The 22,244-nt window shown below is 58.5% G+C and overlaps 2 protein-coding genes across 6 annotated transcripts; one reads left to right on the top strand and one right to left on the bottom strand.

Moving 5' to 3' along the window:
- Window positions 1–979: 979 nt before the first annotated feature.
- Window positions 980–13,431, top strand: NELFCD (negative elongation factor complex member C/D). Of its 5 annotated transcripts, none has more exons than XM_042980039.1 (15): window positions 980–1,096; window positions 4,771–4,883; window positions 5,125–5,234; window positions 6,106–6,215; window positions 7,311–7,418; window positions 8,022–8,174; window positions 8,390–8,520; window positions 9,172–9,337; window positions 9,574–9,708; window positions 10,149–10,288; window positions 10,996–11,110; window positions 12,129–12,224; window positions 12,304–12,444; window positions 12,791–12,920; window positions 13,014–13,431. In XM_042980039.1, exons 1-15 carry the CDS (start codon window positions 1,010–1,012, stop codon window positions 13,046–13,048), a joined length of 1,770 nt encoding a protein of 589 aa, XP_042835973.1. In that variant the 5' UTR covers window positions 980–1,009; the 3' UTR covers window positions 13,049–13,431. The 5 variants fall into 5 exon arrangements, with proteins under 5 accessions (XP_042835973.1, XP_042835974.1, XP_042835976.1 ...); XM_042980040.1 differs by having other exon boundaries at window positions 4,768–4,883; window positions 8,393–8,520; XM_042980042.1 differs by having other exon boundaries at window positions 4,768–4,883; window positions 12,304–12,355.
- A 60-nt stretch (window positions 13,432–13,491) lies between these two features.
- On the bottom strand, window positions 13,492–22,181 carry CTSZ (cathepsin Z). Its single transcript, XM_042980043.1, has 6 exons — window positions 22,035–22,181; window positions 21,492–21,655; window positions 17,182–17,361; window positions 15,273–15,423; window positions 14,825–14,987; window positions 13,492–14,013 (listed from the first exon to the last, which is right to left on the bottom strand). The coding sequence occupies exons 1-6, from the start codon at window positions 22,160–22,162 to the stop codon at window positions 13,903–13,905; spliced, it is 897 nt and encodes a 298-aa protein (XP_042835977.1). The 5' UTR covers window positions 22,163–22,181; the 3' UTR covers window positions 13,492–13,902.
- Window positions 22,182–22,244: the final 63 nt, after the last annotated feature.

The following is a 22,244-nucleotide window of genomic DNA, read 5'->3' as shown; positions in this document are numbered from 1 at the left end:
GCTGGAGGAGTAGCATGGGGCCAGATGATTGGGGCGCTCAATAAACAGGAGTGGAATGAATAAGAGAAGGAATGAACGAAATCACAGTTCCCGGTAAGCACTCTGGAAATGGTCGCTATTATCAATATCCTCGAGCTCACATCTCTAGTGCTCTTCCTCACCGACCCGGGCTTTCTCTCCAAGCACCCAGATCTGACAGTGTTGACGTCCCTGCTCAGATCTTTCTGTGATGATCACAAGCCTATCACTTTGGTATCTCCTACTACGTGCAGGGAACCATGATGTGGGCTTAAAAAGCATCATCTCAGTTATCCTTACCGACTACCCCGCGAGGTAGACTCTCGTTTCCAGGGCATTTGAGAGCGGTTTTGCCTTCGTGAGCCCTTCTTCCATAAAGAAGTATTTAATGTTACATATTACACTGCATCCACTGGTAGAATTGGTATACCAATTATACAAATACAATCCAGGCTGGATTCATTTTTACAATATGCATTGTTATTCTGATTTTAAAGGAAATGGGAACATTTTCGTGGGCCCTGGACACTAGGCCCAATAGGTCAGCCCTGCTCTTGTGCCCCGTTGTCAGATGAGAAAACTGATGCTCTCAGGACCGAAAGTCACGGCGAAGAAGGAGTGGAGCCGGGACCCGAACCCAGGACAAGAGCGAGTCTGGTCTTTAACTTCTATCCGGAGTTAAAACCCCTGGGACCCACCCAGGTTGTGCTCCAGGATCCCTTCGGGGCGCTCTGTCCTCCCCGGGGGCCCAGAGCCACCAGCCCCGGACAGCCTTTGTGCCCCGCCCCCTCGCTCAGGCCCCGCCTCCCGCCGGCTCCCTCCGGGGTCCGGGCGCCTGGAGCCACGACTGTAGGGCAGCTCTCTATGCCCCGCCCCTTCCCCGGACCAAGGCGCGCGGCCGCGGGGGGGGGCGGAGCCGCGGGACCGCGCGTGCGCTCGCCCGCCTCTGCCCGTGCGCATGCGCCGTGTTCGCGGGCGCTCGCGGGAGAGGATGGCGGGGGCCGCGCCGGGCGCCATCATGGAGGAGGACTACTTCGGGAGCGCGGCCGAGTGGGGCGACGAAGCGGACGGCGGCCAGGTGAGGGGGGGCGCCGGGCGCCCCCGACGAGGACCGTTGGTCTCCGTCGCCGGCGGGCCGGCCCCGCCCCGCCGGGCCCCGCGGTCACCGAGTGGTTCAAGCACAGCCCGCCCCGCCCCCTCCCCGCCCGGGGCGCGCTCCCCGCGCCCCCAGAGCGCCCGCCACCCGCCTTCGTCCCCGGGCCAGCGGGGCCCGCCCAGAGCGCCGCTGCCCGTCGAGGGGCGAGCACGCGGCCTCCGTGCGTCTCCGTTTCCTCCCTTGCAAACGAGTGGGGGCGGGGACGGGGCGGGAGACCCGGGCGTGAGGTCCCCCGGCGCCGCGGCCGCCTCGCTGGGGTCTGGGCGGCGGAGGGGTAGACGCCCCTACCAGTGGTGCCAGTGGCCACTCCCTTGGGGCCGGCCTCGGCCTACCGGCCCGCCAGGCATAGAAGGCACGAACTCGACGGCGGATCGGGCTCAGAGCGCCAAATTTGAACCACTAAGTCGCTTAGAAAGTCCAAACCAGCATCATGAGCGGGAAAGTACAACTTTGGGCTTTCGTAACACGTGTTTTACTGTTTGTAAAACGTACTTTTCGGTGCTTTGGTCTGATCCAGTCAATCCTTCCATCGTTGACCTGGAGGGGTTTGGTATGGAGACTGAGGAGGGGTCTTCCCTTGTCCCCCCTCCCCCCTCCCCCAGGAGGGTTGGGAACTCCGACCTGGTAGCCCCAGCCCTGCCAGTGTAGTCCAAGTTTATTCTAATCTGAAAACCCACGAAGTGCTGGTTTAACTTGCAGCTTCTCAGGTCCCTCCCCTGGAGACAGATAGGTTGGCCTGGAGGGGAGCCTGGGATTTGCCGTTTAGCAAGAGTCCACATCAGGTGTGGGCAATACCGAGCGCTTTGAAGGAAGGACGGAGTGGGGCGCAGGTGGTTGAAGGGGGCAGGGGTGCAAGGAGGGCTTGGGAGCTGAGGATCGGAGATGCGAAGACAGGTGCTGTGTTTGTGGAGCAGAAAGGAGTCCTCGGTGGTGAGCCGTCTGGTGGATGCGGCGGCCCGAGGTCTGCGGGGGAGCCAGGTCTGAAGGGCCTTTGAGGGCTGCTGAACGTGACTTGTTCAAGAGTTTGGGGCGGGGAGTGACAGCACAAGGTTCGTGTGTTTGGAGGCAGCTTCAGCGGACGGCCCGCGCTCGCGCTGTCTCACTCCCCTCGCAGGATTGCGAGCTGGCGAAGGAGTGGGGACCCAGCCCAGGTCCTTTGTCTCCACCGCCACTTTATCACACCGCTGGACAACCAGTGGGACGTGAATGAGCTTAGTGGTGGCTTCGTGTTCCGAGCGTCCCGTTCAAGATGTCACGGCACTGGTCACTCTGGGCCTTCAAGTCATGACCTTACCACTGAGGCATGTCCAGGGGCCGTCTAGACCAGGGCCCTCGTTTTATAAGCCGACAGTCCACCTTGTGCCCTAGTGTGTGCCGCTAGGAACGGCAGGGCCAAGCGTAGACCCCGCCGACAGGAGGCTGGGGAGTCTCGCGTTCGGGGAACTTTCGTCGTGACCCCCATTCGGCGCACCGACCCTCATAGGCTCTCGGTGATGAGAGGGGTGGACCAGATGTTCCCTTCACGTACATGCTGACCGCTCAGAGGAGGAAGAGGAAGTCCAGCAAGGTGACCGAAGGGGTGACGTGAGCTGGATTTCGAGCGGTGGGGGTGGGTCGGTTCTCGAGACGCCAGGTGTGCTCGCTGGACGCCACGTTGCTGGACCCGAGAGGCGGAAGACGCGCACGGAGGCCACGGTGATGTTAAGTCTAGGTGATGACAGTGAAGAGCTGCTGAAGGCCGGTGGTGCCGTCTGGCTTCGGGTTGCCGGTGGGGGCTGGCAGGAGACGAGACCGGCCAGGTGGCAGGTGAAGGGTTACAGCCACGCTAGAGGTGGGAGAGCCTTGCTGAGGGAGACTGGAAGCTTCACGCAAGAGAGAAGCATCAGACGTGCGGCCTGTGAAGACCGTGGTGGCGTCAACACGGAAGGCGACCGGCAGGCAGGCGTGAGGCTGAGCCGCCCGGGACGTACCGCTCCCGCAGGCACGCACAAAATCAGGAACGGGAAAGGCGGGAGGAGGGGCCAACGGGAGAGACCCGGGGGAAGCAGAACGGGCGGGTCCTCACGACGGGACGCGCGGTGGAGTGAGGGAGCAGAAACCGAGGGTGACTCACGCCTTTGTGAGTTTGGGGTACCAGGCGGACGACGGAACCCTTCACTAAAACATAGGTGGTGGGACAAAGATCTGTTCGGAGGTCAGTTCTGGACCTAATGAGTTTGGAGAAGTAGCAGGCATCCGAGGGGCAGTGAGAATAAACTGCTGACGCTTGAGTCTGGAGCTCGAGAGAAAGAGAGAGATCCAGGCTAAATTCTAGATTTATGAGCAGGGAGGTGGCATCACCCAAGAGAAGAGGGAGCAGGAGAGAGGAGGGCTGAGGACAGAGGCCCCAGAAAACAGCCCCACAAGGACGAGTCTCGGGGTGAAGGCCAGCCTTCCTTCACGGCCTCCTCCAGGCTCCCCGCACAAGGCAGGTCTGAAAGACTCCCCAGTCCCCACGGAAGGAATCTGCTCCCAAAGCATTGCTTACAGAATTGCCCAGGGGTGGGCAGACTTTTTGGTAAAGGACCACATACTAGACATTTTAGGCTTTGCCGGTCCCTGTCCCGACTACTTAACTCTGCCATGATGGGGAGAAAGCAGCCATAGACAATATGTAAAATTCCAAAAAATTCTCAGATGGGTGTGGCTGTGTTCCAACAAAACTCTACTTAGAGAAACAGAAGGGCTGGATTTGGCCCTGAGCCGTGGTTTGCTGATCCCTGGTCCAGCTCTTACACCGTCATGTTAGTCACTTGCATGGAAGGTTGGTCTCTCCTCGTTTGTAAAGTCCTTTGGCAGAAAAGGCTAGATCCTGTCTTCTATTTCCGGGGATTTCTAGAGGCGAGTACAGTGCTCAGTACAGAGTAAGCATCTAAAAAGCATCTGCCTAGTGGTTGGGATGACCGTGTTAACACCGGATGGACCTTGATGTCACACATCATCCTGCTTTGTTCTTAGATTCAGTGACTTGCCTAAGGTTGTTTCCACACAGAACAGGGCCTGGTGTCCAGCCAGTCCTGCTGATTGGAGGCAAGTCTGTGATCTCTGCTTCCTAACAGCGTATTGATGGCTTGTGCCTTCGAGAATCACTCCATCAGTCTTTGTTGGAAAGCATTAAATGGCACGTGTGAAATAATAATAGTGAAAACAGTAATAACTGACATCTGTTGAACTCTCACTGAACGTCAGGCGCTAGGCTTGGTTCGTCCAGAAATTAGATTACAGAATCCTTCCAAAAGTCCAATGGGAGCAGCACTGGTACGATCTTTAATAGAGGAGGAAGCGGATACCCCGAGAGCCTAAGTACCTTGCGTGACCACCGTACACACGCGTGCCAGCATGTAGTTGCGATACAGACCCCCTTGGTGTGGTTCTGGATTCCATTTTCTTAGCCACTCGTTACTTGTCCAGCCCACTTCCTGAGATGATCACAGAAGTCAAATGAAGTAACGTATGTGGAACGCTTTTGAAATGGACAGGGTTCTGCAGATTTAAGGTGAGATTGCAGGATACTTGCATTGATGAAAAAGTAGCCTGGCTCTTTTTATCACCAGCAGGAGGATGATTATGGAGAAGGAGAAGACGATGCGGAGGTCCAGCAAGAATGCCTACATAAATTTTCTACCCGGGATTATATAATGGAGCCCTCCATCTTTAACACTCTGAAGAGGTGTGTGAGAAGGGTCATGTGTGTGGGGAGGAAGCTGGGGAACTTAGAGACAGTGTGTAATGGACCCAGAGGGTGATCTGCAAAAGCCAGAATAATGTGATTTGGGAATGGAAAGCTTCTAGACCCCGCCCCACCCCACCCCCGCTTTAAAAATCTTAATATCCTGACTATCTTGTCATTGATCCCCATGCCCGCCTACATTCCTATGAGTGTTCTAGCTTTTTTTTGTTACCTTTTCTAGGTATTTTCAGGCAGGAGGGTCTCCAGAGAATGTTATCCAGCTACTGTCTGAGAATTACACTGCCGTGGCCCAGACCGTCAACCTGCTGGCTGAGTGGCTCATTCAGACAGGTGCTTTGTGGGTGGCCCCGTCCTGCCTGGTCACCCCGCCCCCCCCCCCCCCCCCCCCCCCCCCCCCCCCGGCCTTTTTTTAATAGACCTTTGGATCATTATAATGCTGATAAACCGGAAAGGCCTTGTTTGTTTTCCTGGTTTTTAAGACTTCTGTTAAGTGGGAACTGAACTTCTTACCCATGTTCATCTGCTTGATTCCTGTCTTTGATTCACTAATTTGAGGTTTACGGGCAGCCTGCAAATGGGATTCTCATGGAGCTGTTTTCCCTACTATGTTGTAGAATTATGGGGTCAGACTGTATACCCTCACTGCGTCATTTCTAAGAGGTCTGTTATAGCAAGCGGTGGATGATGGATAATTTAGGCCTGGGTATGATTGTGGCTTTTAGCTAATCTGATCAGGGTAGAGCCTCACTGTAAGGCCACTGAGCTGGGTGCAGATGACGTCATGGAGTAGGTGCTGCTGGAAGGCAGTGGGTTCCCTGCTGCCCCAGCTCCTGAACACGGTGCACCTCTCACGGCTGGCATCTGCTCTCTTTCCACCCTGTCGGGTATGTCTTTCTGTCCTCCTGCCTGTCTGTTTTGGCAGTTTGTCCTTGTCTTTACCGAGGCGTCCAAGATGCTGCTGTCCTTTCCGTGAAGGCAGACGGCCTTCTGTGTTCTGCCTTGGGCTCCTTTTTGGGGTCTTACCGTTGACCAAGATTAATAAATCTGAATTTTTATGAGAGGTCCCGAATTCCAAGTGGTCAGAAGCAATTCTGCGATCTTTGGTTCACATACAGACTTTTGACCTGTCTACTTATTCCAAAGTAGTATAACAAATTGAGAGATGGCCATTTTCCATCTGGCTTTTGTCATTTTCTTTCAGGTGTTGAACCAGTGCAAGTTCAGGAAACTGTGGAAAATCACTTGAAGAGTTTATTGATCAAACATTTTGACCCCCGCAAAGCAGATTCTATTTTTACCGAAGAAGGAGAGGTGAGGAGTCTGTCTTCTTTTTCTAATGCCAGTTCCTAGGATCTTTTGCTCATTCCACGTGTACAGTGGAACGTGGCGTATCAGGCAAGTAATGCAAAAAGTTGGGTCCTAAAGTCAAGGGGTGAGACAGAAATTGTGTAGAGTCAGAATTGCCCTCAAAATGCTCTCTGCAGGGTAGTGAGCTCTTGCACACTGAGAGGCACTCGGGTGGTGAACTAGAGAGGAGGACTGGCAGACTCACACCTCCCACTTCTGTCGACTCTCGAGCACCGGTCCTGGGAGTGGTGTGGGGTACTCGTCCGGGTCCTCCAGGAAGCAGACACCAGGCCGGGATTCTGTGTGCAGGAGATACGAACAACACGCCTGTGAGAGAAGATGGGCGGGGGCTGGGGAGCCACGATGCAGGTCTGGGCTCAGAAGGCAGAAGGGAGGAAGGAAGGTTGGGGGTGAAGAGCCTTAGGCGACCGTGCAGTTTTCAGAAAGTTCCAGCAGTGTCAGTGGGTGTCTTCGGGCCACAGTCCCCTGTCGCTGGAGCCCCATGTCTCCTGGGAACCAGCCTGCCGGGAGCCCTGCCGTACTCGATTGGTGGCTGGGAGTATCCGCCGGGCAGCTGGCCTTGGCACAGGTGGGAGGTGGACTCAGAGGGTCTGTCAGTCACACAGTAGGGGAGCTGAGAGACGCGTGTTCGCGGCCACCACACATGGCGATGGCCAAAACCTCTGCCCTATCAAACGGCCTTTTCCTCTTGCCAAGGGCAAGATGTGGCATATGTGTTACTTGTGCCTACGCTGCGGCCACACTACGTGTACTTCCCTAGACTCGAGTGGCTCCAAGAAGCGCCTTTCAGTGCACTCTGGTGTGCGGTTGAGTCTTCCAGAAGCCGTGAGTGGGCTTTCAGGGCTCCAGCGCTGCCGCTCGGCTGCCCGTGTGGCATCGCCAGCTCTGGTCTGCTTCCTGTGCCGGGACCACAGGGCTGGAGCTCGACGCTCACGGGGGCTCTTCCAACTGGAATGTCCAGTGGTTGTTTATACGATACCGTCTTCACTAAAGCTCAAGCGAGGCCTTTTATCTCGCCGTCCATTTGTTTGTTGGCAGACCCCAGCTTGGCTTGAACAAATGATTGCACATACCACGTGGAGAGATCTTTTTTACAAACTGGCTGAAGCCCATCCAGACTGCTTGATGCTGAACTTCACTGTTAAGGTAGGCAGGGGACTAGTGTCACAGAAAAGGCGAAGGCATTTATGAGTGAGAGTTATGTTAGTTGGGAAGTGGTCTGTTTCTTTTGAAAGGTCGTATTTGCTTTTTGGTAAAGGTCTCCATCACTTCGCCTCTGTAAATCTGAACAGCGAGAAAGAAAAGCACAGAATATGTATATATGTTTTTGGATCAACGTGGACTGTGTTTTAGGATTTGGCAGGAACGTATTTTTAGAGTCCATCGTGTGCTGAGAGGACCCTTTAAGAAGGCCTGGTTTGGGGCGCTTGGCTGGCTTAGTCGGAGCATGTGACTCTTGATCTCGGGGTCGTGAGTTCGAGCCCTACGTTGGACACAGAAATTAGTTTAAAAAAAAAAAGGCGGCCTCGTTCGTCCACTTCATGTTACACACGAAGAAACCGAGATGGGATGGTTAGCCTGGGCCACAAGCCTAGTCAGTGGTGAGGCGGGGATCAGAATAAGCGTTTGAGACCTGAGACCAGTGTTTGCTTGTCCCACCTTCCCACGCACACTGACGACAAGCCAACTTTCTGTGAAACGTGTGGTCACTACCCGTTGACACTCTGGCCTCTCGTTTTTGTATTGTAGCTGATTTCTGACGCAGGGTACCAAGGGGAGATAACGAGCGTGTCCACAGCCTGCCAGCAGCTGGAAGTGTTCTCTAGAGTGCTCCGTACCTCTCTAGCTACAATTTTGGACGGAGGAGAGGAAAACCTTGAAAAAAACCTCCCTGAGTTTGCCGTAAGTTCCTTGTGTGTCTCAGAAGGCGGCCGTGCATCGGGGTCATGCGTTTTCAAACATGAAATGCTTCTTCCCTGGAGAGAGTGTCCAGGTCAGAAGGCCAGTTCCAGCATAATAACTTGCATGCAGAGTGGTTGGGGGTTTGGCTCTTTTGTCGACATCTGTCACTGCTGCAGTTATGGAACCCCAAACTCTCTCCCCCTGCAACGTTCCAGAAGATGGTGTGTCATGGGGAGCACACGTACCTGTTTGCCCAGGCCATGATGTCCGTGCTGGCCCAGGAAGAGCAAGGAGGCTCCGCCGTGCGCAGGATCGCACAGGAGGTGCAGCGCTTCGCCCAGGAGAAGTGAGAGACGGTGTTTGTGCTCGTCCTGGTCCTGACTAGGTGCTCCCTGCAAAGTTCCCCCTTCGCCCTGTGTCCACCGGCAGAGACTCTAGGCCCTCCTCTTGACAGACAGATTAACTGCCTTCTGTCTAGTAGAGCTAGAAAGGTCAGGGTAGTTTTAGATACACGGAGAGAGCTTGCTTTCTGAAGTTTGGCTTTGATGAGTATTTTATAAGGTACTTGATTATTGTGCAGTTGACTGGATTTGTGAACCCGTGTTTTCATATATTAGGATTCATCCATAGCAAATGATAGCGGTCCTGAAATAGTTATTCAGTAGTTTAATTGTTCTGTTGTCCATATCTTACGGAATAAAATTAGCCCTTGCTGGCTTTATTCTCTCCTAACGGAGTTTTAATAAGACCTGAAAAGTGAATGGCTCCTCTTGGAAAGTCTGCAAGCTGTATCCAACCCTTCTTTCCCAGTTAGCTCTAAATGCTGTTTTTGTGGGTCAGTCAAGATACCAGTGAATGACAGACATATGAAAAAAAAGGGACCCAAACAATTCCAAGAATGAGGTGTGAAAAAAAAAGGAAGGAAAGAGGCAGAGAAGGAAGGAGAGGGCAGGGAGCCACCTTCCTAACAGTGGGATCTGTGCTTTCCCTCACCCAGAGGTCATGATGCCAGTCAGATCACACTTGCGCTGGGCACAGCTGCCTCCTACCCCAGGGCTTGTCAGGCTCTTGGGGCCATGTTGTCCAAAGGAGCCCTGAATCCGGCCGACATCACGGTCCTCTTCAAGATGTTCACGAGCATGGACCCGCCTCCTGTTGAACTCGTAAGTTGCTTTCATTTTAATAATAAGGTGGGACCCCCCTCCGTGCCGATTAGAAGGGTTATTTTGGAAAGCCTGTGTTTCTCCTAAGTCCCTGAATACAAATTCGTTTCTGTCCTTTTCCTCATCCTCCCCCGCCACGTCCTCGGCGTGCCCTCACTCCTGCCGTAAGCGCATGTGGACTGACCTGACGTCTCCTCCGCGCGTTCCTTTTCATCGAGCCCTGTGTGTCTCCTCAGATCCGGGTGCCGGCCTTCCTGGACCTGTTCATGCAGTCGCTCTTTAAACCAGGGGCCCGGATCAACCAGGACCACAAGCACAAGTACATCCACATCTTGGCGTATGCCGCCAGCGTGGTTGAGACCTGGAAAAAGGTGCCATCAGTTCTGAGGATCGATGCACTTTTAGGGGGACAAGTAACCTCCTCTCTTTGGTGTTATTTGGGAATTTGGGCTGTAAGAAGTCATGAGCCCAACTAGTGTCAGAAACCTGTTTGTAGCGTTCGTGCATGAAATAGTCAAAGTGCTGAATGTCTCAAGAGAAGGTGCATAGCATCTGTTAATACTTTTCACACTGGCATTTGAAGTGCGACTACAGAGATAAGCAGGTCCCTCTCTGCCACAGGCCCAGCCTCACTGGCTTGTTCCTGCACGCTGGGCGACTCCGACGGGTGGCAGCCGAATGGACTCGGCTCCAGGGACAGGGAAGGGGGTTTGCAGAGAGGGGTAGCCCGTAGCAGATGACCCCAACTGCAAGGCCACCGGGACTCACTAACTCTGTGTGTGTGTGTGTGTGTGTGTGTGTGTGTGTTCAGAACAAGCGCGTGGGCATCAACAAAGATGAGCTGAAGTCAACGTCAAAAGCCGTGGAGACTGTTCACAACTTGTGCTGTAATGAAAACAAAGGGGCCTCCGAGCTAGTGGCCGAGCTCAGTACACTTTATCAGTGCATTAGGTGAGCAAATTAAACCTTAGTTCTGAACTTGATCCTTCTGGAGGAAGTTGGTTGAATTTTCATTTTATTAAAGGCTTATGTGTTTAACAAAAGCTTCAGAGACACTTACGGGTTTCAGTTTTTTTGTAAAATGTATCTAGAGGACTTTAAATTGTTTCAGCAGCACGAGTACTTCTCAGGTGCTTATCTGCCAGAAGTCTGTTCATGAATTAGCCTAAGGAAATGGAAGACCAACCAGAATTACAAAAGCTGCTTCGAAGGGAAGGGTCTATTTACCGTAAAAATCAGGCCAACGAAGTGTTGCTTGTGTAGAAGTGACGTGATCACAGCAAGGATACAGACGCCTGCGTTGATCAGACAGGCTTACAGATAGGGTGGTCCTCTTAGGTATTTGAGGCTTTCCCCTGGTAGTCTCTACTAGGGACAGAGAGAGGGTTTGCCAAGTAAAACTTCAGCCCAGTCCAGGCTCCCTGAGAGTTCTGCATTAACGATCTTCTTTTAAACCAATAGTGGTTGAAAATAAGCCAGTAACTGAGTTTGGGTCCCTGTAGCACACGTTGAGAGGATCCTGGCCTCCTGAGACCGTCTCTCTGACCAGCATCTCCTTGGCAGAGCAGAGGGAGAGCCACTTGCTGGGATAGATGGGGCGGTGGCGTTTCTTTGTTTAACTTCATTTAAAGGAAGCATTGTGCCCCATTTTCCCGTAGGTTCCCAGTGGTGGCCATGGGTGTGCTCAAGTGGGTGGACTGGACTGTGTCAGAGCCGCGATACTTCCAGCTACAGACCGACCACACCCCGGTACACCTGGCCTTGCTGGACGAGGTACGGGGGCTGCGGGGCCTTGGGCGGCACTCCGTGTCCGTGCCTTATCCTGCTCGTGCCTGTCCTGCCAGTACATCTGTCACTGAACCCACAGGCTACTCGGTACAGAGCTAGTGACTTTTTATCCTCAGGGAGGATTTTCCTTTTAAGGAACTGGTTTTCGGGTGCCTAAATGGCTCAGTCTGTTAAGCGTCTGACTCTTGATTTTGGCTCAGGTCGTGATCTCACCATTCGAGAGATTGAGCCCCCCACCAGGCTCTCTCCACTGACAGCATGCAGCCCGCTTGGGATTTTCTCTCTCCCTCTCTGCTCCTCCCCCTGCCCCCAGAAAAAAATTTTTAATGTTTCCTGATCTATTTTAATTTTTTTAAAATGTTTATTATTTATTCTTGAGTTAGAGAGACAGCACGAGCAGGGGAGGGGCAGAGAGAGGGAGGGGCAGAGGGGGAGACACAGAATCGGAAGCAGGCTCCAAGCAGGCTCCAGGCTCCGAGCTGTCAGCACAGAGCCTGATGTGGGGCTCAAACTTGTGAGCCACGAGATGACCTGAGCCAACGTCAGGTGCTCAACCGACGGAGCCACCCAGGCGCCCCTATTTTTGAGAGAGGGAGCACAAGCTGGGGAGGGACAGAGAGTTAAGGGGACAGAGGATCTGAAGCAGGCTCTGTGCTCCCATCAGAGAGCCCGGTGAGGGGCTCGAACTCGGGAACCATGAAATCGTGACCTGAACCGAAATCAAGAGTTGGACGCTTAACCACTGAGCTTCCCGAGGGCCCCAAATAGAAAGAAAACCTAAAGAAGGAACTGGTTTCGTTGGCTTCATAGATTTCTCAGTGTTTAGCAAGTGTTCCGAAAGGACGCGCAAAGGCACGGAAGCTGACCGGCTTCGGGCGAGGGCTGCCGTCACTGGCCGCCCGCCGTGCGCCGGCCGCGACGGTGACGGCGGTTCCGGGCACCGACGGTGAGCCCGGGGGCCCGGCCGCGGTGCTCAGCGAGGCCCCCTTTGGCGTGTTTGTAGATCAGCACCTGCCACCAGCTCCTGCACCCCCAGGTCCTGCAACTGCTTGTTAAGCTTTTCGAGACGGAGCACTCCCAGCTGGACGTGATGGAGCAGGTGAGCGGGCGGCCCACGGGCTTCTGGCGGCCGGGGAGGGGACCCGTGGTGACGGCTTTGTCTGCCCCCGCCCTCGTAGCTCGAGCTGAAGAAGACCCTGTTGGACAGGATGGTTCACCTGCTGAGTCGAGGTTACGTACTTCCTGTTGTCAGTTACATCCGAAAGTGTCTGGAGAAGCTGGACACTGACATTTCACTCATTCGCTATTTTGTAACCGAGGTCAGCACTACACCGTTTGTTTGTTTCACGTTTCTACTGTTAACGCTAGCGGCGCCTTTTGGCTTAATGAGTTTATTTCGTGCCCAGCTCTGAGAAGTGTGCTCTCTGCTGATCGTGGGGACAATGGTTACATACCATTTACCAAGCACATCCCACCTTCAGGAGCCATATTATGTTCTGCCCGTAGAACCACCTGGGGTCTTGACGTTGGAGGCTCGTGTTGTCGCCGGGGAGCAGAGGGCGGGGAGGGGAGGGTGGCTGTCCCCAAACCGTCTGCCGTTTCATCGGACGCCGGTGGGACGCCGCTTGTGGCTGTGGGGGACGGCCTGGCGCGCTGTCGTCCTAGGTGCTGGACGTTATCGCTCCCCCGTACACCTCCGACTTCGTGCAGCTCTTCCTCCCCATCTTGGAAAACGACAGCATCGCAGGCACCATCAAGACAGAGGGCGAACGTGACCCCGTGACGGAATTTATAGGTAGGGTTGGGACGTACGCGTCCCTCCGCCGCGACCTTGTCGCCCTTCGCCTCCCGTTTCTAACCCCGTGCCCGTTTTCCTCCCGTGTTAAAGCTCACTGCAAGTCCAACTTCATCCTGGTGAACTAATGCAGTGCGCCCTCCGGCGCCGACACACGACGTGCCGAGACCAGTTGTGGGGAAGCCCTCCCAGGAGCCGTCGCCGAAGAGGCCCCGTCGGCATCTCGGGACCGGGCCCGGGGGGGGGGGGGGGGGAGGTGGGCACCGTGGAGCCGCTACCATGGGCGGCCCCCTCTCCTAGGGGCTCGCGCTGCCCCCAGACCCTGCGGCCCGCGGTCTCCCCCCTCCCCCCGGCGAGGGAACGGAGTCCCTCCCGCGGGTCGCGGCGAGCTCGGGACCAGAGACTCGGAGATGAACTGCCTTCCGAGGTGACTTTTCTCACCAGAACCCGATTGGTCGGCATTTTGTCATGTTAATTTTCCAAGAACAAATTAAAAAGTCTTTCCGCTGGATCGGCAGGCGTAGGTCCCGGTGGTGTTCTCGTGTGTAAATAAGGCACGCTCAGGCTCCACTCCCGCGGGGAGTCGTGTATTTTATTCATTATCACTCGGGGGATCTGAGATGGCCTTCTCCACCCCCACCACTGATTCCCAGGTGACAGAACAACTGGTGATCAGTCTGACCTCGTTTACCACATTATAGGCCACCGTTGCCAAATAGAAAACACCAAATCACGTACTGAGGAGAACGGAGACCACACTCCGGCCGGGCACACCGTGCTGCCGGCCCCGGGGTCTCCGCCCTCCCATTTCCGACCCTTGAAGGATGGCTTCCCCGCCAGCCCGGCAGCCGTCCGCCCGGGTCAGCCCCGAGTTCCTGCAGACGGCGGCACTCCCGGCCCAGCGCCCTCGGCGACGGGATCCCCCCTGACGAGGGCTCACGATACCATCTCTTAAACCCCCGCTCTTCCGGAGGCCTGGGTCTTAGACGATGGGGTCCCCGAACGTGCAGTTCTCCTCGATAGCGAGGTTGTAGTCGGCACCCTTCCCGTCTTTGTAGGTGCTGGTCACTATCCGCATCCAGCCTCGCTCACCCTGTGGGGGGGGGAGGGGGCACCACACGTTCGCTCACCCCCGTCTCCTGTGCCCCCTGCTGCCCGTGCGCCGCCCCGCCACCGTCTCAGGCAGCGTGCCTGCCCTTCCCGGGACCCCTACTCAGAAATACCTTCTGTGAAATACTTTGGCTTGGTTAATATTTAACAAGCGAGGTACGTGGCCCTGTGAGCCCAAAGAAAATTAATGTAACTAAAATGTTGACTCTTCAAGCCGGATGACTTAACTACCTATTAATATCCCCGGTTTATGGTCTTTTAATAAAAACACCGGGTTCATCACTTCGACATTAATCACTCTCCCCCACTTCATAGTAATGAATTTGTGTCTTCAGCTGTTAATGGTTAATACTAGGCCTTAGAAATGAAAATTCTGGCAGTTAATTTATCTCCCCTGGATTTTTGACCCGACTCAAAAGTAGTTTTGAAAAAATGCCGCCGTATTGGGGCGTATCTCCTAAGAGAGCCGAAACTGTGCCGGCAGAAGGGATGAGATGGTTGTAGAGGGATGATCGGGCTGAACCGAAAGTTCCAAAACAGTGCTTTGCAACCAGGGCGGGGTCCCCAGGAGACACTTGGCAAAGTCCAGAGACATTGTTGGTGGCCACGTGGGGTGGGGAGGAGCCACTGGCGTCTAAGGGGTGGGGGGGGGCTTGACAACCCTCCCCCCACGAAGGATCTGACCCTAGATGTCACCAGTGCTCCTGGGCCGGAGCAAGGAGCCCCCCAGCCCCCGCTCGGCGCCGCAGTTCCCGGCTGCGGAGCCTGGGGGAGGGTGGGGGGAGGGCGCCTACCCACGGTTCTCCCCAGGAGTTGCGGACGATCCAGTACTCCGTGCCGTCGCTGACACCCCAGCCGGCCACAGAAATGACGTGGTTTATGTAGGCCCTGTCGTGGTACTCCGCGTAGATGCCTCCCGTGTAGTTGACCATCTTCTCCGTCGCCATGATGCCGCAGCTGAGCGCAACCACTTGGATTAGCACTCGGGTGGGAAGGACTCACCCCCCTTACAGGCGGCCCCGTGGACCCAGCCCGGGTCGTGCATCGGGACGACCCTGCCCGAACTTCTGTCCCTCACTCGAGTGTGCGCACGTGTGCGCACGCTTCACCCTCGCTACGATCCCAGACGCCCTACGATCCCTCACGCGCCCAGACAGGGAAGTCGGCCCCAGGGAGGGGGCGGGGGGGTGACACTGACTGGGGCCCCTGTGCCCAGCTGGCGGGGGGGCTCCGGCTCCTCACCTGATGGGGCCGTTGGCGTAGATTTCTGCCATCATCTTCTCCCGCCCGGAGAGGGAGCCATAGTCACCGACTTTCCAGAGGGTGTAGTTCTGGATGGCGTGGCACTCTTTGAATTCAGTACAGGTTCCACACTGGTTAAACTTGTCGCACTCTGCGGGACAGCACGCGAAGTCGGCGTGAGACGGGCTCCTCGGGGACCCGCGAACAAAGAAGCACGTGCACACGCCCTCTCCACGCTTAACTAACAACCGGGAAGCATCTTGCCGACGGGTGCTGCCGAACTAGGCTCTTCGTCCGGCTGCGAGGGAGCGGGGAGGACCCCCTCCCCAGGCTTTGGCGGGGAAGGAGCACACAGGTTAATCAGCTCATAGTAGGCACTCAAGAGCGAGCCTGTTCTCCTTTAAAGGCCAAGAGCAGGGTCTTTTCACAATACAGCTGAAAGGAGTGGAATTAAACTATTAGCTTTTAATAAGGTAATTGTATTGCTGGCTAGTGAACAGGCCAATACATTTGGAAAAAATTAAGCATTTTCTTATTTTTTTAAATTTTTTTGGTTTGAGGAGGTTTCAAGAAGTAGGCTAAAAAAAAAAAAAGACCAAGTGTGGCTCTTAGTTGTGTAAGAAGACACCATCCCCTGCGCTGTCCCCAGGCCCTCAACATCCCACTTTGCACCCCTCCACCCTGCCTTGTTACGGCTCTCGTGTCACCTACTTGTTACAATTTCCCAGCCGTCCAGATTCCTCCCCCAGGACCACAGACTCCTTGAGGCCTAACCTGCCGGTTTCGTTTGTCCCCAGGACACCAAGTGCCCCAAGCCCAGTATCACTGGCAAGGGACAGATCCGTGGCCACATTTGCTAATACAAAGAGCGGACTATGTACCGCAAACAGTCGGCTCTGCTCAGTGGCACTGGTGGGTTGGAGGGGCCTGGCCTAGGCTGGACGAGACCAGTGCAGGGTGAGGGAGGGCAGGGCCCCAGGGACCACCTGATCCCCCATCCTGCAGAGCCTTCTCCCCTTCACCTGCCCTCTCCTTGGTTCTCTGACCCCTGTTGTATTTACCACTTCAACAAGACTCACCCAACCAGTCTGGGGGAATTCTTTCTGGCTGGGCACTACGGCTCCGGAGGCGACGTGAGGGCACCGTGGGTGTGGCCCAGAGTATGCTCGGGCCCTGAGGGGGCACTGGGTGCTGCCGGAACTCACCCTTTTATGGAGGGAGAGGGCAGGGGCGGAAACGCACTCGGGCTCCCCCTTCCTCCAACACTGCGGTCTCAAATGTCCCATTAAGTTCGTCCCAGTTCTCCGCCCTGGCCAAGAGGGAGCTCTGACAGCGACAGGTGACTTAACGGCCAATTACGGGCTGGACCTTCTTTCCTTCGGCTTCCAAGGAAAGCAGCCTGGGGCTGTGCCAGCTCCCGAGACTCCAGGCAGGCTGGCTCTGCTGGTCCCTGCAGGACCCCTCGGCCCCACCCCTGCCCGTGTGCTCACAGCCCAGGCCGGGGAACGAGCTGATGCCGTGTTCCAGCTGGGCCCTCGTGCCTCCAGTTCGGGGCCGCAACCTACCTGCAGGCCTGCTTTCCTCACCCAGTCCTGGAAAACCTTCTCTTCCCTCTGCAGGGCTCACCTTATAGACGCCCAGGAAACCCCCAAAATGCCAACATGGCAGAACCCAAGCACCGTGGCCAGTCCTGGCCACAGGGGACACGAGGCTGGAGACACCCGCCCCAGGTCTTTTCTGGGGGTCTTCTCAGGAAGGACCGTGGACTCCAGCTGCCCGCTCCCCCAGCCCCACGGGGTTCAATTTCAAGGTGGCGGGGGGGGGGGGCGCTCCCCGCTCCGTCCCGCCCTCCCCCAGCGCCCCAGCCGCGCTCTCCCCGGGGGGACGGTGGGGGCGGGCGGGCACCTACCCTGGTCCTTAGCCTGGTAGTTGTTGCAGGTCTCGTCGGGGATGCCGTGCTCGTGGGCGTACCCCCACACCGGCAGGTCGTTGCCCCCCTCGCAGGAGCCCGCGTCGCCGCAGTCGATGACGTGCTGCACGGACAGCAGGGTGGAGGGCCAGGCCCCCTTCCTCTTGATGTTGATCCGGTCTGCGAGGGCGGCAGCACGCGCACCTGGTCAGCGCCCGCCCCTCAGGGTGTCCGCACTCCAGGGCCCCCTCCCCCAGCCCTTCCGGGCACGGAGGTGTCTGTCCACACCACTGGCCACCCGGTGCCACACGGGCAGGGCCAGGTCCGTCTGCCCGCGCCTCGGAAGGGCCTGCTGAAGGGCCGGTGGGCCCGCCGGTCCCCAAGACAAGAGCGCGGGACAGGACAGTCCTGCCCCTTGAGGCGCCACCCCCACAGCAGCCCCGGGGCCCCCTCACCTCCCTGGTGTCACCGCACAGACCTCCACTCCTCTGACCAGCCCCGTGCCTTCAGAAACCCGCCGTCAATCCGCGCCCGCTGCCCCTTCCTCCGTGCTCCCTGGCCGCTCCTTGGCCCAGAGAGCCGTCCCTGCGGACACCCCTGTGCAGTCCCCCGGCCTCCCCGGCCGCGCCGGCTCCAAGCAGCTGCCGCCACGTCACCTGCTGACCACTGCACGTACTTCCCTGGGCCCGTGTCCCGCAGGGCTCAGCTCCAGACCCCAAGCACGCCGCCTGACACGCAGCAGGGGCTCACGAAGTACCAGCCGCGTAAACGAGGGAACGCATTTTCTTTTCCTGACCCGAGCCCGGCCCTGGCTGCTGACCCCGGGAGGTCACGCCCCTGCCAGCTCCTGATGGAGGCTCCCCAGCCTCACAGCCCGCGGTGCAGGGCCTGCGGGCCAGGTGAGGGCCCCCTTCGCCCTACTGCCCTCTCCAAGCCATTTTGCCTCCACCGGTCTCGGTTTCCTTCCACACCGCGGTAAGGGTGTCCCCGTCCTTGGGCTGATGCCTGCTGGTGCACGGGAGGGTTTGCCCTCGCGCTCAGCCCCAACCCCCACCCATCTGAGGGCTCTCCGGATTCCACTGGAAAACTCCAAGGCAGGTCCCTCGACTCCCTGCCACCCGGCGTACAGGCTTTCTGCACCCCCCACCCACCTTCTGTGGCACATCCCTGCCCGCCCACCCGAGGCCCAAGTGGGCCCTGGGCCCTCTCTCCCCCATCAGTACCTGCACACACGTGGACCTGCCTCTCCTCCCTCCCTCCCTCCTCTCTCGTCCTTCTCTTTCTTTTTTTTAATGTTTATTTTGAGAGACTGAGGAGGAGAGGCAGAGAACATCCCAAGCAGGCTCCATGCTGTCAGCGCAGAGCCTGACGTGGGGCTGGATCCCATGAGCTGTAAGGTCATGACCTGAGCTTAACTGACTCCGATGCTTAGAGCCACCCAGGTGCCCCCGACATCGGCAAAGGGCCCCTGAGCCCCGCACGCGCCTCCGCACACACCGCAGTTCTCTGCTGCCTCGTGAGGCTCCCGGCAGCCCTCCGGGTCTCCATTCCCGGCCCCGCTGTCCCTTCGGCGCCTTGCCAACCTGGCTGGGGTCTCCTCCCCACCGAGGAAGCTGCTCTCGGAAGGCCGAGGACCTCCATGCTGCCAGCTCTGAGGCCTACTTCCCCAGCCCCGTCTCCTCCGGCCCCTGCCCGGCAGCGGTGGGCAGCAAGGCTGCTCCATCCACGGCCCGGTCTGGCCTCCCCTGCACCCGGATCAGGCGTCCCCTCCCTCCCTGACCCAACCCCGGGGGGGGGGCGGGGCGGTCAAAGACCCTCCCCGCGTGGCCCGAAGGCAACTGGAAGTTCCTCTCCACCTGCTCGTCTTCCTCCATCACCCACAGGTGCTTGTCCACACCTGCCGTGCGCCCGGCTGTTCTCCGCGCTGGGAACCCAGCGCTGGACAGAAAAACAGTCAAAGCCCCGACCCGTGGGGTCCCCACACAGGACAGGGAGCCCGCGTACAGAGGCTCTCGTAGGTCAAGTAAGCATTCTGTGCTCGCTCCGCGTGCAATCGCGGAGGGTTTCCAGTGGGACAAAAGTACAGTCCGACCTGGGGCTCAGTAGACGGGTCTAGGCTGAGACGGGACGGCAGGGGGGCGAGGGGGCAGAGACCAGGCGGTGCCAGCGCCCGGGGCTCAGAGTAGGGGTGCAGCGATGGGGGGTGCAAAAAGCAGAGGGGTTCAGAACATACCCGGAAGGTAAAACGGACAAGATCCGTCCCAGGATCGTACGAGGGGCGGTGCTAGGCTTCCACGGGAGCGACGGGAAGGATGAGTGGCTCAGCCAGGTGGGGTGGGGGGTGGGGGGACTGAGGCGTGAGGTGTCCGGGCAGAGGGAGGGCAGCGGACAGCTGGTGTCACGGAGGCGCAGGTGAAGGCTGAGTCCCGGGAACCCGGTGCTCAGGGGGAGGGGGAGGAGCTGGCAGAGGATATGGAGGCGCAGCCAGGAAGTAGGAAGAGCCGTAGTGTGTGGTGAAAGGCGGGGACAGCGCGCCAGGGACAGGTGATCAAGCGCGACCACGGAGGGCGAGGCCCGGCGGCTGACGGCTGCACCTGCCGGCGTGGCGGCCCCTCGCGCCGAGTGGGAGGTGAAGCGAGGCTGGACGGGGTCTGAGGACGGAGGAGGGGGCCCGCAAGTGGGGCAGTGGCTGGGGCGGCATGGGCTCCAGGCCTCCTGCTCATTTGCTCCTGGCGATGGCCGGGTCCAGGCACAGGGCAAAGGGCCCGGGGACAGGAGGAGAGGCAGACCACGACCGGCTGTGTTAGGTGGCAGCCAGCCGGGCCGGCGCCCCTGGAAGTCCCCTTTTGAGGGCTTCTGTTTTCTCAGTGAAAGAGGAAGAAGGGTCCTGCTGCTGGGGGAGAGCGTCATTGGAGGAGACGGTTGCCCCGGAGAGTCCGCTCCGGAGATGCGGCAGGGCTGACCCTCTGAAAACGGAACCAGGTCGAGGGCTCGCCCTGGTGACCTTTGTGGCTCTTCTGTCCATCCCCCACCCCGAGGGCCACCACAAAGGCCCTCTTTCAGTTCCGCGCTGTGAGCACCATGCCCGCCGAGGCCTTTGCCCCGACCCTCCGCCTGGGGCCTGCCCACACCCTGCCCGCCCGGCCCAAGGCCTTGCAGGGGCTGCAGGGGTTAAGCCTCCGGCTCCACATCCCACTCAGGGGGCCTCCCAAGCCTCCCACACCTTGCAATGGCGCCGCAGCCTATCTGCCCCCCTTTCCTCCTCCTTCCGGCAGGGCCAGAAGGATGCCCCAGACCACCCCCCTCCACTCCTCGACCCAAAGACGCCCGGCAGAAGTCCTGGCCCAAAGGCCAGGCTTCTGGGCTCTACTCCCAGCTGCCACTCACACCACACCCGAGTCTCCTGACCTCCTTGCCAGGGACCTCAGCTTCCTCATCTGCAAAGTGGGAACAGTCCCAGGGCAGCTCGGAGGCTTCAATGGAGCCACCAAGCCTCAGAAGCGGCAGCAGCCTCCCTGTCCTTAATCAAGTTAACACAAGGCCACGAGTACACCAGGCCTGCCCAGTGAGCTGCCCCGCGGGGACGAGGCAGTGGTCCCCTGCCCCCCCAGCCAGGCAGTCCCTTCTGCAGCGGAACTCTCCCGTCACCGGAGGCCCCTGGGCCGCCACTGGAGATGGCGGAGCCCCTCCCACACCTCCCAAGCCAGCCTGGGGCTGAATCGAGGCCCGAGGCTGGGGGAGGTCTCTGCTCCCTGCTCTCCCAAGGCAAGGCCCAGCAGCCCTCGCGGGTGGTGTGGCCCTCAGCTTCCCCTCCTTCGTCCCCTCACCGGGGCCAGGGGCCAGATGAGGAAACCGGCCAGCCTTGCTCAATATTCCAAGCCCAGGATGGGCATCAGCTCAAATATTAACTGCTGCTGGAAAGCAGTTTCACTTCCTTGTCCCCAAATACTGGCAGGGGATTTTGGGTGAGTCTCACCCCTGGTCTGATCCCAAAGGGCCGGGGTCACAAGCTTTGGGGGAGAAACGGCACCTGGGAGCCGCATGTCACGGGGCGGCTGGCCCTCGTCCTGCCTGCCACCCACGGGCCACAGGCGGACACACAGTCCAGCCTGCAGCACTTTGGCCTTCCCTCCACCGGGAGGAACCGCAGAGGTCACAGGTCAGCTCCCCTAGGCTGGAGAGGCTCGGCCACCTCCCACCCCACGCAGAGCCCGGGCGCAGAATCCCGGTGGCTGCCTGTGCCGCCCAGGAGGCAGTGTGGACAGGCCTTCGCGGCCCGCGGTCCGGAGGGGCCGCGGAAGCCCACCTACCCGCCATGGCGCTGGTGCTGCCGTGGGCCCAGCAGGAGCCGCAGTACTGGGGGATGTGCTGGTTCCTGGTGACACTGGCGTAGTTGACGCCGTTCACGTTCCGCCAGTCCCAGCTCTTGGGCAGGTCCCTCGGGGACAGATACTCGTGAGGCCGGGGGTATGTCCTGGGAAGAGACCAGCACGAACAGACTCAGCGCCCGCTCCCCTCCCCAGAATGACGGGCTGTGGGAGTCAGCGCCCGAACCCCCAGGGCAGCCCCTCTCCCAGGGGGGCACCCCAGCCCCCCTTCCCCCGGGGTCGTGAAGGAGGCGGCGCAACCCCCCATGCGGGAACCACATGGCTGCCCCGGCAAGCCCCCGCCCCCACCCAGGCCCCCAGGTGAGGCTTGTCCCACCTTCCAAAGGTAAAGAAAAAGAGCGATCCCCCCCAGAAAACACAGGATCTGGATTTGACCCTCAAAGGTCACGGGAGGCAGGCAGCACGCCAGGTTCCTGGAACCCGGGGGAGCCCCGGGTGGGGGGCCCAGCCCCGCGCGCGGCCGACCTGCGCCCCAGCTTGGACAGCTGGTCCCCCCGCAGGGGCAGGCGGCAGCTGTGACCCGCTCGGAAGTAGGGCCCGGCCCGCGCGCCCGCCAGCAGCAGCAGCAGCAGCAGCGGCCCGGACGGCGCCATGGCTCCCGGCCCGCCGGCCTCTCCCAGCCCTCCCCGCCCCGCCCGGGCCTTAAGCCGGCCGCGCCCGGCGACACACCCCCGG

The sequence above is a fragment of the Panthera tigris genome, chromosome A3, assembly GCF_018350195.1.
Source record: "Panthera tigris isolate Pti1 chromosome A3, P.tigris_Pti1_mat1.1, whole genome shotgun sequence".
NCBI classification, from domain to species: domain Eukaryota; kingdom Metazoa; phylum Chordata; class Mammalia; order Carnivora; family Felidae; genus Panthera; species Panthera tigris.
This window is presented reverse-complemented; position numbering and strand designations above follow the sequence as displayed.